Source organism: Bubalus bubalis, chromosome 4, assembly GCF_019923935.1.
Source record: "Bubalus bubalis isolate 160015118507 breed Murrah chromosome 4, NDDB_SH_1, whole genome shotgun sequence".
NCBI lineage: Eukaryota > Metazoa > Chordata > Mammalia > Artiodactyla > Bovidae > Bubalus > Bubalus bubalis.
The window spans coordinates 163482199-163494763 of NC_059160.1; the positions used below are offsets into that span (position 1 = coordinate 163482199).

At 49.7% G+C, this 12565-nt stretch overlaps 1 protein-coding gene across 3 annotated transcripts in view; it reads right to left on the reverse strand.

Annotated features, from left to right (window-relative positions):
* ALOX5 (arachidonate 5-lipoxygenase) overlaps positions 1–12565 on the reverse strand; it is a 46889-nt gene that overhangs the window by 18348 nt on the left and 15976 nt on the right. For all 3 annotated transcript variants that reach the window (XM_006065699.3, XM_025284955.2, XM_006065698.3), the window contains exon 4: positions 5571–5693. In XM_006065699.3, coding sequence (XP_006065761.1) covers positions 5571–5693 — 123 coding nt within the window. The remainder of the gene's footprint in view (positions 1–5570; positions 5694–12565) is intronic.

Genomic DNA, 12565 nt, shown 5'->3' on the forward strand with positions numbered 1-12565 from the left:
ACTTGCTGCTTCCCCCGATGAAGGCAAGCTTCCAGGGACCGAGCACTGCTGTTTCCTCTGCAGCTGCTCTCCTGGGTCTCCTGGATTTGGGAGGATGAGCAGTTCGGTGGAGCATAGCCATCCTTCACTGTCTGCCTAACTCTGGCTCTCTGCCTGGTGCTGAGGAGGACACAGCTTTCAAATACTCATTACACAGGAGAGCAAAGTAACCCAGGATAGGAGCTTACTAAACTCAAAAGGCAGGCTGCAGGCAACAAGGAGAGAGATCTGAGAGGCCTGAGCAACCCGGGGGGCTTCCTGGAGGAGGCAGCTGTGGGATGGGTGGGGAAAGGTGGAGAAGGCAGGAAGGGGTATCCCAGGCTTTCCTACATAACCTAGGCAAGGTGCACGACGGAGCTGTGGGAACCCTGGCCAGTGCTCATGGCGGCGGTGGCGGCCTCATTTCCCTCTCTGGCACACGCAGCTGAGAATGACGAGCAGTCACCCTGCTTCCTTCCTGCCGGCCAGTCTTCCAGGGTCCAGGCCTCCCCACCGGCTCTGTCTCTTTGATCCTGACTTGGTGGTGTTGGCCTGTGTGGTCTCCCCATTTGGAGTGCCGTGTGCCCCTCTTTCTCCTCCTCCTGAGCATATGGGGTGAATGTTTCTGGAGGGCTTGCCTAGTGAACCCCACTTCTCCTCTGATCTCGTGAAGCTTCCCCTTCCCCACAGGCCTGTGATGCTACTTCCACGTCGCTGATGGCAGGTTATGTACAAACACATTCACATGAAAACCTGCCTGCTGCCCATGCACCAGGAGGGTGAGGTGGGTCTGCATTGCTCCGCTGGGCCTGGGCTCTGGGCAACAGTGGGCTCAGGGTGCGTGGTCATAGCATAGTCAGGGCCTGGGGTGGGGGACCTTGCCGGTGCTCCTCCAGTGGGCTGCCTGTCCTGCCCACCCATCTTCCCCAAGGGCGCCTCCCCCAGAAAGCAGCCCTTATGGAGAGGCCCCAGCCCCCTCCTTGCATTTATTCCTGGGGCAGTGGGCTGGCGGGGACTGAGCATGTCCGCAAATGTCTGGGAATCCCGGAGCCTCCTCACGCCTTCCAGGGACTGAGGTTTGGGTGTTTTGTCTGGAGTGAACCTGGCTGACGGGTACAGAGGGCTCTGAACAGCATCGTGGTGGGGGGCAGAGGGTGGGTAGGGGACACCTGTGAGCATGCAGGAGGGCAGCAAGTCCCAGCGACCAAAGATGGGGACTCAGCAGACAAGCGGCAGGCTCTGGGGCCCCTCCTGGCTCTGCTGGTCCCAGGAAAGGCTTGATGCAGAAAAGGACACCCCTGCCTGAAGACTCCTGTCCGGGTCCTGCCACGGTTTAGCAAATGCTGCTCTTGTTGGTCCCGGACACCTGGAGGCCTGGGAGCCCACTCTGCTTGAGGGCAGGTCCTGGGGCCACGAGGCCAATGACCTCAGCGAGTTAGAGGAATCAGCTGCCTATGGATGGTTGATACACTGTGAGGCCTGGAATGTGCTAGAGCACAGCCTGGGCTGTGGTGGCGCACACAGTGGGTGCTCAGCGCCTCGGAGCCTGAGAAGAACCCTGGTGTCATTCTGTCTATTATCACCAGCAATGATGCCGGCCCTTCATGGGGAAGGGGCGCTTTTACCCACATGCCTGCTGTACGCACATGCTTGTTGCAGCCTCACCACTGCAGGCAGGCCTCCAGGAACGCCCCCAGCTAAGCTTCTACCAGCCATGTTCCTCCTTCCTCACCCAGCACCCAGCCCTCCTCCTCCAACCTCCTTTGTTAGCTGAGCTTCCTGGGACAGGAATCCTTGTTAAGGTGGAGGACTAAACCTCTGATATCTCTGGTGTCTGGGTGTGGAGAGCCCTTCCCAGGCCTGTACAACCCTCCCTGCCTGGAGGATGGCCAGCGCCACACATTGCCCTGGAAGAGGTCTCGGGCCCCGGGGCGCCTTGTGGGGGATTGGGAGCATGTCACAGCCCCACGTGGTCGCGGGTCTCCCTAGCTGGTCTCTTTGACCTTAAGACAGAAGCCCGGCACCGAACACAGGGTGGGGTGTGGTAGGACTACCCAGAGGAAGCCAGAGATCCAGGAAGAAGAGGAGTTAGGAGGAAAATTATTTGCAAGTCATCTATAGGCAAAGTATTGTTACATACTCACAGACAACTGGATATTAGGGACTTTAAAGACGTGTTATCACACAGAGCAGAACCTGCGGCCAGAGAGGGCACTGGCTCGTCTGAGGTCACACAGCCAGGTGACAGCAAGGACAGGTAATGGCACGGCCAGGTAAAAACAGAACCAGATATAGACACAGCCAGGCGGGAACTCACATGGAGCCGCTCGCTGGCCTGGGCTGGGCACCAGCTGTGGGCCCTGCGCTGACAGAGGCGGGAGCTCCTGCTTCCTCCGCCCCCTCCACCCCTTTCCTTCTTTGAACAGCTTCTCCATTTCCCATTTCATGGTTTTGCTCTTTGGGGTGGGGGGCCAAGCTTACTGAACAGGGCTAGCCCCGTTCCAGGCAGAGCAGGTGGCTCGGAGGAAACTTGCCAGTTACCCAGAAGTGGTGCAGAAACCGACCTGTCCAAAGGCGGAGGTTCAAGAGGGAAGGGCCCTGAAGATCTCCTCCCTGGGTCTGTTTTCCATAGTAAATGCCAGCGAGGTTAGCTGAGGGCAGAGTGGCGCCTCTGTGGAGGGAGCTATGGGGAGGCAGGCCAGGGCCCAGGTCAGGTCAGATCAGGGACCTTCAGGGCAGTAGGGCTGCCACATGCAGTGTGGACAGCTTTTCCCCTCTGACCACAGAGGGGATGGACCAGAGGGTCTTGGAGCCCCAGCTCCACTGCTGGGCTCTGGACACAAGAATCCTGAGTGGGGCTGGAGTCTATATGCAAGCGCAGGCCAAGGCCAAAGAGGACAGTTGAGATGGATGCAGGTCGCCAAGCCTGGCTGAAGATCCTAGCCCCATCTCTTCCCAGAAGTGTAGTTTCAGGCAAATCCTTAACTTTCTATGCCCAGTGTCCTCATCCATGAAATGGGTATAATGGTTGTCCCTGCCTCACAGGGCTGACATGATATACAAAAAGCATTGGTATGTAAAATGAGTTCAACAAATATTAGTGACTAGCACCCTGGTTATCACTTACTGTTAATATTAATATTAAAGTCTGTAGCCTTAAGCTATGGTGTTCTGGGGGGACCAGTGGATAAGCTCACAATCCAGGCTACGGCACAGCACTTGCCCCCTCCTTCCTGGGGTCCTGCTGTCTAATTCACTCATCCCTTTCTTGCTTCACACTCAGTTCACCAAGGAATCTGTATGTACTGGTTCCTCTTTGCTTCCTCGCCTCTGCTGTCCCTGAGTGCTCTCCTCCAGGACACTGGGGGTCACATCCTAGTCACTGTATCCACAGAGTCAGCTCTAAGCTCCCCTCACCTCCCCAAAGCATCTGACAAACCAACTTCTCTTTCCTTGACACTAAAATACTGACCCCCATGGACCTCATCCCCGGTGAGGGTGCTTCAAACCCTTAGTCCTGCAGCCTCATCCCAGTAAAGGCTGGGATCCTTGCCCCATTCCCTGCACTGGCAGCCTCACTCCCACTTCCCCACACAGGCCCCCGGGTCCAGTCCTCACAGATCACGGAGTTGTCACTGCCCTGAATGCCACCCCTGTCCTCCTCCAATCAGCCTGGTGAACTCCTATACATCCTTCAAGACCCAGGTTGGGCTTCCCTCTTAGAAAGCTCTTTCCTGATGCTGCCTGCTCAGAGCTCCCTCCCTGCCTCCCGCTTCCCCAGTGCTCCTTTCCTAAGGAATATCCATCACATGCCATCGCGATGAGCCGCCCGCAGCTCTGTCTCCACTAGACTCTGAGCTTCTTGGACTGCTTTTGATGCATCTCAGGCCCCCACTCCCAGGAGCTCAATAAACATTTGTCAAAGGGCGAGCAGCAGATGGCCTGCTCTGGGCCAGCTTCCACGGGGGTGGAGGGGGCCCAGGGGAGCCAGCAGATGGGCCGTGACAGAGCCTCAGGTGGCAGCTTGCTGGCCAGTCTCCTTCCCTGCACTCAGGGAAAAGGCGGTCCCCCCAGTCACCCAGAAGGGAGCTACTGGAGGCCACACCCCTACAGTGTGCTAGGCCCCCCCACAGCGGCAGTGCCCGCATGACTTCATTTCAGTCTCACAATTCTAGCAGTTAGGCAGCATCGGCCTTACTTTATAGTCAGAGAACTTTAAAGTCAGGAAACTTAAAAGCCTCTCCCAAGATGGTGCAGCTAGAATCTGAAATGGCCACTGCTTTCCAGGCTCTAGATAAGGTGACCCCTTGCTTGTAAAGGGTACTTAGAGATGAGTTAACATTTGTTATAATTTTAAGAGATTAATCGCTTTCCCCCCAGGGTCGCCATGAAGGTTAAAGCAGACAGTCCTATGGAGAAAGCACCCATACCTACAGCCTGGCACTGACTTGGGGCGTGGTAAGCGTCAGGCCCTTATTACTCTCTTCCTCGCAGAGACACAGCCTCAGGAAGACAGATAAACTGGGTCTCTCTGATATGAGGGCTTCCCTGCAGAGCTTGCTTGTCAGGCTGTGTGTGTGTCTGTGTAGGGTTTTTCTCAAATGTCCCCAGGAGCAAGACCTGGGGGTGTGGCCTCCCACCCTTTCTTTACAGAAGTGCAGAAGTTCAACCAAATGAGGCAACTTCTCGAGGGGAGAAGCTGTGTAACTAAGCACACGTTGCCACAGAGGCTAACTAATGAGCCTGTCTGCCTCGTGGTTACGCCAACCCAAGGCGAGGGCCCACCTGGGGAAACTCTCACCCTGGCGGTAGGGACTGGCTGGCACCAGGAGGTGCTGAAGCTCCTCAGGGCAGTGCAAGGCTTGGTCGGGGAGCACGTCCACGGTTTCGGGTTTTCCAGATTTGCACGACGGGGAGAATTCCCTAAAGCGTCAGTGTAACGATTCAAAGACCCCTCCACTAGCCCCGGGGTGGGCCTGGGGCCCCACGTTGGTAACAAGCACCTGAGGAGTCTTTGAAAACCGTCAGCAATTCAGCTGCCAAGAAGGAGCACAGAAGTCAGATCTCTGCCATTTATCAGCAGGAGCTATCGGGCAAATATCTGACTTCCTTCTTCTGCAGATTCCTCAACTGCAGAATGAGGTTAAGAACTGTGCCCACCTCATGGGGCTGCAGTGAAAGACGAACAGAGGTGCGTCTGAGCCATCTGGCATGCTGGCCTTTATTACTGCAGGACCCTGCTGTTAGGGGACAGCTTACGCCTTGTCTACCCTGGAACTGGTCCACAGGGAGATGAGACACTCCAAGTAAAGACCTTCACTCTGGGCTGGAAACAGCTCAGTTTGGCATCTAGAGTCCTGTGTGCTGTAACTTTGTTTAGATACAGGTTCCCCAGGGATTGCGCATTCAGGATCCATGCTATGACCAAGAGGTAATCAAGTGATTTGAGATGAGTTGCTCAGCAGAGCTGCTCCCTCAGCCCAAGACCCCCATGAGGGGAGGAATGGGAGTCCCGCCTCCGGCCCCAGCTGCTCAAGTTCTTGCACACTTACGCTTTGGAGTAGTTCAGAACAAAGTCCACTCCTTTCTCACTATCGAACTGGATATCTCGGGGTAAGTCCTTGTGGCATTTGGCATCGATACTCAGTGGGAAGCCAGGGTTCCACTCCATCCATCTGAGTGTGAAAGCGGAGGAGAAAAAACAGAATTCAATGTCTGGCCTCTGGACGGGCCCCTCAGGCTGAAGGCTGCTTATCAGGTGACCACGTTGTGGCTGAGTGTGTGCCAGGTGAGGTACTGGGATGCCTCCCACGGTCTGGTAGCCCCCCACCTTGCTGGGTCCTGAGCCTCCCAGTGGGAGGCCTGAGGTCTCCTAAACCTGAGGCTGGGCTTCCAGCAGAGGACTGGAAGGTATGGGCATACAGAAAGCATCAGAAGACCTCATTTTTTTGAGGTGACATTCAAGGGCGATGCCCGCAGCCCAGAGCTGCCTTGCTGTTAACTGGAGTGGGAAGCGGTGTAGGCTGTTCCCACATCTGACCTGGACGTCCAATGTCTCACCAGCTTGGTCAACACCCTTGTATTGTGTGTGGCGGTCAGGGGAAAGGGGACAGTGGTCATGCCTTCACACACAGGGCACAGGCAGCAGGGTAGTTGGCAAGGACCTCCAGGCACAGACAGCTGCCAATAGCGGGTTCAGTCAAAGAGCTCCCCCTCAAACACAGGCCCTGTACTCTACCCAAAGTACCAAAGTCTATACCAAAGTCTTTAGAGTCTGTTATCCTTGAAATTTATTCTGCAGCACTGGGCATTTAATTTTTTTTTTTTTTTTTTTTTTTTGCCATGTCTCAGGGTTTGTGGGATCTTAGTTCCCCAACAAGGGATCAAACCCAGCCCCTTGCAGTGGAAGCTCAGAGTTTTAATCACTGGACTGCCAGAGAATTCTCTAAATCTTTAAAAAATTTTGTTTACTACAGAAGCAAACTAAACCAAAAATCTGTTAACTTCTTTAGTGCAGGGAGAACGATCTTATATTTGTTTAAAAACCAAAATTTACATTCTGGGATTTCAGCTTTTCCATTTGTAGTCCTAACTATCTTTACTTTTTAATCTTTCTTATGAGAGGGAAGTAAAACACTGAGTGTACAGGTCATTAAAAAGCCTTACGGCCCTTTAATATCATGTTGCATTTTTACTGTCACAAAAATTCCCAGTGTTTTTTGAGGCATTCTGCGCAGGTGCAGGAGGGCCGAGAGGAGATATCCCACATTCAAGGTCAGGAGGGGCGACCTTGTCCAAGGTAAGGAGCAGCGACCTCGTCCAAGGTAAGGAGCAGCAGCTGCACTTTGTTGGAGCAGCCGTGAAGAGATACCCAACGCCCAAGGTAAGAGAAACCCAAGTAAGATGGTAGGTGCTGCGAGAGGGCATCAGAGGGCAGACACACTGAAACCATGATCACAGAAAACTAGCCAATCTAATCACACTAGGACCACAGCCTTGTCTAACTCAGTGAAACTAAGCCATGCCATATGGGGCCACCCAAGACGGGCAGGTCATGGTGGAGAGGTCTGACAGAATGTGATCCACTGGAGAAGGGAATGGCAAATCACTTCAGTATTCTTGCCTTGAGAACCCCATGAACAGTATGAAAAGGCAAAATGATAGGATACTGAAAGAGGAACGCTCCAGGTCAGTAGGTGCCCAATATGCTACTGGAGATCAGTGGAGAAATAACTCCAGAAAGAATGAATGGATGGCACCAAAGCAAAAACAATACTCAGCTGTGGATGTAACTGGTGATAGAAGCAAGGTCCAATGCTGTAAAGAGCAATATTGCATAGGAACCTGGAATGTCAGGTCCATGAATCAAGGCAGATTGGAAGTGGTCAAACAGGAGATGACAAGAGTGAACATTGACATTTTAGGAATCAGCGAACTAAAATGCACTGGAATGGGTGAATTTAACTCAGATGACCATTATATCTACTACTGTGGGCAGGAATCCCTTAGAAGAAATGGAGTAGCCATCATGGTCAACAAAAGAGTCTGAAAAGCACTACTTGGATGCAATCTCAAAAATGACAGAATGATCTCTGTTCATTTCCAAGGCAAACCATTCAATATCACAGTAATTCAACCCTATGCCCCAACCAGTAACACTAAAGAAGCTGAAGTTGAACAGTTCTATGAAGACCTACAAGACCCTTTAGAACGAACACCCAAAACAGATGTCCTTTTCATTATAGGGGACTGGAATGCAAAAGTAGGAAGTCAAGAAACATCTGGAGTAACAGGCAAATTTGGCCTTGGAATACGGAATGAAGCAGGGCAAGGGTTAAAAGTGTTTTGCCAAGAGAACACACTGGTCATAGCAAACACCCTCTTCCAACAACACAAGAGAAAACTCTACACATGGACATCACCAGATGGTCAACATGGAAATCAGACTGATTATATTCTTTGCAGCCAAAGATGGAGAAGCTCTATACAGTCAGCAAAAACAAGACCGGGAGCTGACTGTGGCTCAGATCATGAACTCCTCATTGCCAAATTCAGACTTAAATTGAAAAAAGTAGGGAAAACCACTAGACCATTCAGGTATGACCTAAATCAAACCCCTTATGATTATACAGTGGAAGTGAGAAATAGATTTAAGGGACTAGATCTGATGAGTGCCTGATGAACTATGGACGGAGGTTCATGACATTCTACAGGAGACAGGGATCAAGACCATCCCCATGGAAAAGAAAAATGCAAAAAAGCAAAATGGCTGTCTGGGGAGGCCTTACAAATAGCAGTGAAAAGAAGAGAAGCGAAAAGCAAAGGAGAAAAGGAAAGATATAAGCATCTGAATGCAGAGTTCCAAAGAATAGCAAGGAGGGATAAGAAAGCCTTCCTCAGCGATCAATGCAAAGAAATAGAGGAAAACAACAGAATGGGAAAGACTAAGGATCTCTTCAAGAAAATTAGAGATACCAAGGGAACATTTCATGCAAAGATGGGCTCGATAAAGGACAGAAATGGTATGGACCTAACAGAAGCAGAAGACATTAAGAAGAGATGGCAAGAATACACAGAAGAACTGTACAAAAAAGATCTTCATGACCCAGATAATCACGATGGTGTAATCACTTACCTAGAGCCAGATATCCTGGAATGTGAAGTCAAGTGGACCTTAGAAAGCATCACTACAAACAAAGCTAGTGGAGGTGATGGAATTCCAGTTGAGCTATTTCAAATCCTGAAAGATGATGCTGTGAAAGTGCTACACTCAATATGCCAGCAAATTTGGAAAACTCAGCAGTGGCCACAGGACTGGAAAAGGTCAGTTTTCATTCCAATCCCAAAGAAAGGCAATGCCAAAGAATGTTCAAACTACCACATAATTGCACTCATATCATATTCTAGTAAAGTAATGCTCAAAATTCTCCAAGCCAGGCTTCACCAATACATGAACCATTAACTTCCAGATGTTGAAGCTGGTTTTAGAAAAGGCAGAGGAACCAGAGATCAAATGGCCAACATCTGCTGGATCATGGAAAAAGCAAGAGAATTCCAGAAAAACATCTATTTCTGCTTTATGGACTATGCCAAAGCCTTTGACTGTGTGGATCACAATAAACTGTGGAAAATTCTTCAAGAGATGGGAATACCAGACCATCTGACCTGCCTCTTGAGACATCTCTATGCAGGTCAAGAAGCAACAGTTGGAACTGGACATGGAACAACAGACTGGTTCCAAATAGGAAAAGGAGTATGTCAAGGCTGTATATTGTCACCCTGCTTATTTAACTTCTATGCAGAGTACATCATGAGAAATGCTGGGCTGGAAGAAGCACAAGCTGGAATCAAGATTGCTGGGAGAAATATCAATAACCTCAGATATGCAGATGACACCACCCTTATGGCAGAAAGTGAAGAGGAATTCAAAAGCCTCTTGATGAAAGTGAAAGAGAGTGAAAAAGTTGGTTTAAAGCTCAACATTCAGAAAACTAAGATCATGGCATCTGGTCCCATCACTTCATGGGAAATAGATGGGGAAACTGTGGAAACAGTGTCAGACTTTATTTTTTGGGGCTCCAAAATCAGTGCAGATGGTGACTGCAGCCATGAAATTAAAAGATGCTTACTCCTTGGAAGGAAAGTTATGACCAACCTAGATAGCATATTGAAAAGCAGAGATATTACTTTGCCAACAAAGGTCCGTCTAGTCAAGGCTATGGTTTTTCCAGTTGTCATGTATGGATGTGAGAGTTGGACTGTGAAGAAAGCTGAGAGCCAAAGAATTGATGCTTTTGAACTGTGGTGTTGGAGAAGACTCTTGAGAGTCCCTTGGACTGCAAGGAGATCCAACCAGTCCATCCGAAAGGAGACCAGTCCTGGGTGTTCACTGGAAGGACTGATGTTGAAACTGAAACTCCAATATTTTGGCCACCTCATGTGAAGAGCTGACTCATTGGAAAAGACTCTGATGCTGGGAGGGATTGGGGGCAGGAGGAGAAGGGGATGACAGAGGATGAGATGGCTGGATGGCATCACTGACTTGATGCACATGAGTTTGGGTGAACTCTGGGAGTTGGTGATGGACAGGGAGGCCTGGCGTGCTGCATTCATGGGGTCGCAAAGAGTCGGACATGACTGAGCGACTGAACTGAAGTGTTTGCCCAGTAAGCCTCTCATTATCATTAGAGGTGAACAGGAAATGGATATGAGCACTCTTATAATCACTCAGGGTGCTTTTGATAAGTGTTTTCTGTTGCATAGAACCATATGTTTCCTGCTATTGGTTTACTTACAGTGTTCTATTTTCCTAGACATTAAGGAAGCCTTCTTTTTTTGTTGTTTGTATTAACACCAATGCTGGGACATTAACCAGAGTAAAAATGTGGGTGAATGCACAAATATCAACCAATTTATTGTTTTTTTTCCTTTGTTTTAAAAAATGATTCGAGGCATCTCCAATATATTTCTAAAACTAAGACAGTCATCTGGTAGCCCCACTGGTATTAACTACCAATTGTGGGCACATGCATGCTCAATCGCTCAGTCATGTCTGACTCTTTGCAACTCTGTGGACTGTAGCCTGCCAGGCTCTTCTGTCCATGGGGTTTTTCAGGCAATAATACAGGAGTGGGTTGCTATTTCCTCCTCCAGGGGATCTTTCCGACCCAGGGATTGAACCCCCCTATCCTGTGTCTCCTGCACTGGCAAGCAAATTCTTTATCACTGTGCCACCAATTACTGTTGGTCAAATCAATTTAAACATTACTAAACATTTTCTCTAAGGCACTGGAAGTCCAAGGGCTCTAATCAATTTTAAGAGCTTAGTGGAGCTGGATTTTTTTCAGTATGCAAGCACTGAGCCAATGAGGGGAGAGGTGCCAGGTAACGCGTTCCCAGTTTTTTTAAGTGCAGAGTTTACCTGGAGCACATTTCCTCAGGACCTCCCTGACTTCCGCTGACCCCAGCCTCCGAAATGCTTCCACCTTGGGCGGTCATGAGACCACAGCCTCTTGGTGCATGGAGACAGTGCAGTTTGCCAGCCAGTTTACAGCTGGCACCTGAACCAAACGCTTATGTTCCTTCCACTCAAGGCCTGGTGCCTGCGAGACCTGGCAGGCTGACCTGGGCAAGGCCCAAAGACCTTCACAGCCATAGATAAGTAGGCAGAGAGAAACCACACTCCATTGGGAAGACCATGTTGAACAATCAATTGGAAGGAAAAAGCAGAAAAGACATTTAATTTCTTAAAAAAGAGAGAGAGCTAGAGAGGTCTTAAGGAGATGTAATTAGAATCTAAAAAGACTTTCTGCAACCATAACACATGATTTCTGAACTGAAAATTCCATAGAAAAATGGGAAGAGAATACCAGTCACTGTGAGATCTGATCAGTCTCCTGGAAGACAAAGTCTATTCATTATCTGATTGTTGAGCACCTGTTATATGACGGGAACTGCCCTGTGCCAAATGGAAGAAACTGTAACACCGATATACACAGAAATGGAAGCCATGGAAAAAAACACAGGAGACATGAAAGTTGGGTATACAGGCTTTGATATGTGGAGAGCCAGAGTTCCAAAGGACAGAGAGTAATATCTGGAGGAGTAAAAATCAAAGAAATTGGAGAAAAACATCCTTAAGCTGCTGCTGCTGCTAAGTCGCTTCAGTCGTGTCTGACTCTGTGCGACCCCATAGACAGCAGCCCACCAGGCTCCCCCATTACTGGGATTCTCCAGGCAAGAACGCTGGAGTGGGTTGCCATTTCCTTCTCCAATGCATGAAAGTGAAAAGTGAAAGTGAAGTCACTCAGTCGTGTATGACTCTTAGCGACCCCATGGACTGCAGCCCACCAGGCTCCCCCGTCCCTGGGGTTCTCTAGGCAAGAACACTGGAGTGGGTTGCCATTTCCTTCTCCAATGCATGAAAGTGAAAAGGGAAAGGGAAGTCGCTCAGTCGTGTCCGACCCTTAGCGACCCCATGGACTGCAGCCCACCAGGCTCCTCCGTCCATGGGATTTTCCAGGCAAGAGTACTGGAGTGGGGTGTCATTGCCTTCTCCGTCCTTAAGCTGAAGAGACCTCAATTTTCTGAGTAAATCCTATACAGAAAAAAATAACAAAGGAAAAAAAGACATTCCTAGATATATTCTAATTATATTGTAAATGCCAAATAGGAGAAAGTTGGAGGAAGGAGGGGAGCAGAAGGAATGGATATGGAGGAGGAGAGCTGCTCCTACCAACTCACAAACTTCCAGAAAAGGAAACTAAGGAACTAGCATTAGGCTTCCTATTGGCCACAGTGACGACAGGGAGGCAGCGTAGGCTGTTTAACGGACGTCGTTCAGATAATCATTTAAGCCTCTTACATCAAGTCGAGGAATTAGTGAGGGCAGGAGAAATACTTTTGTGGGGAGGGGTTGTGGAGACAAGCAGGGAATGGGGCATCACATTGCCCACTTTTTCATATATTAACTGAAAGTGTGTGTGTGAGCACTCAGTTGCTTCAGTCATGTCCAACTCTTTGTGACGCTATGGATTGTAGTCCGTCG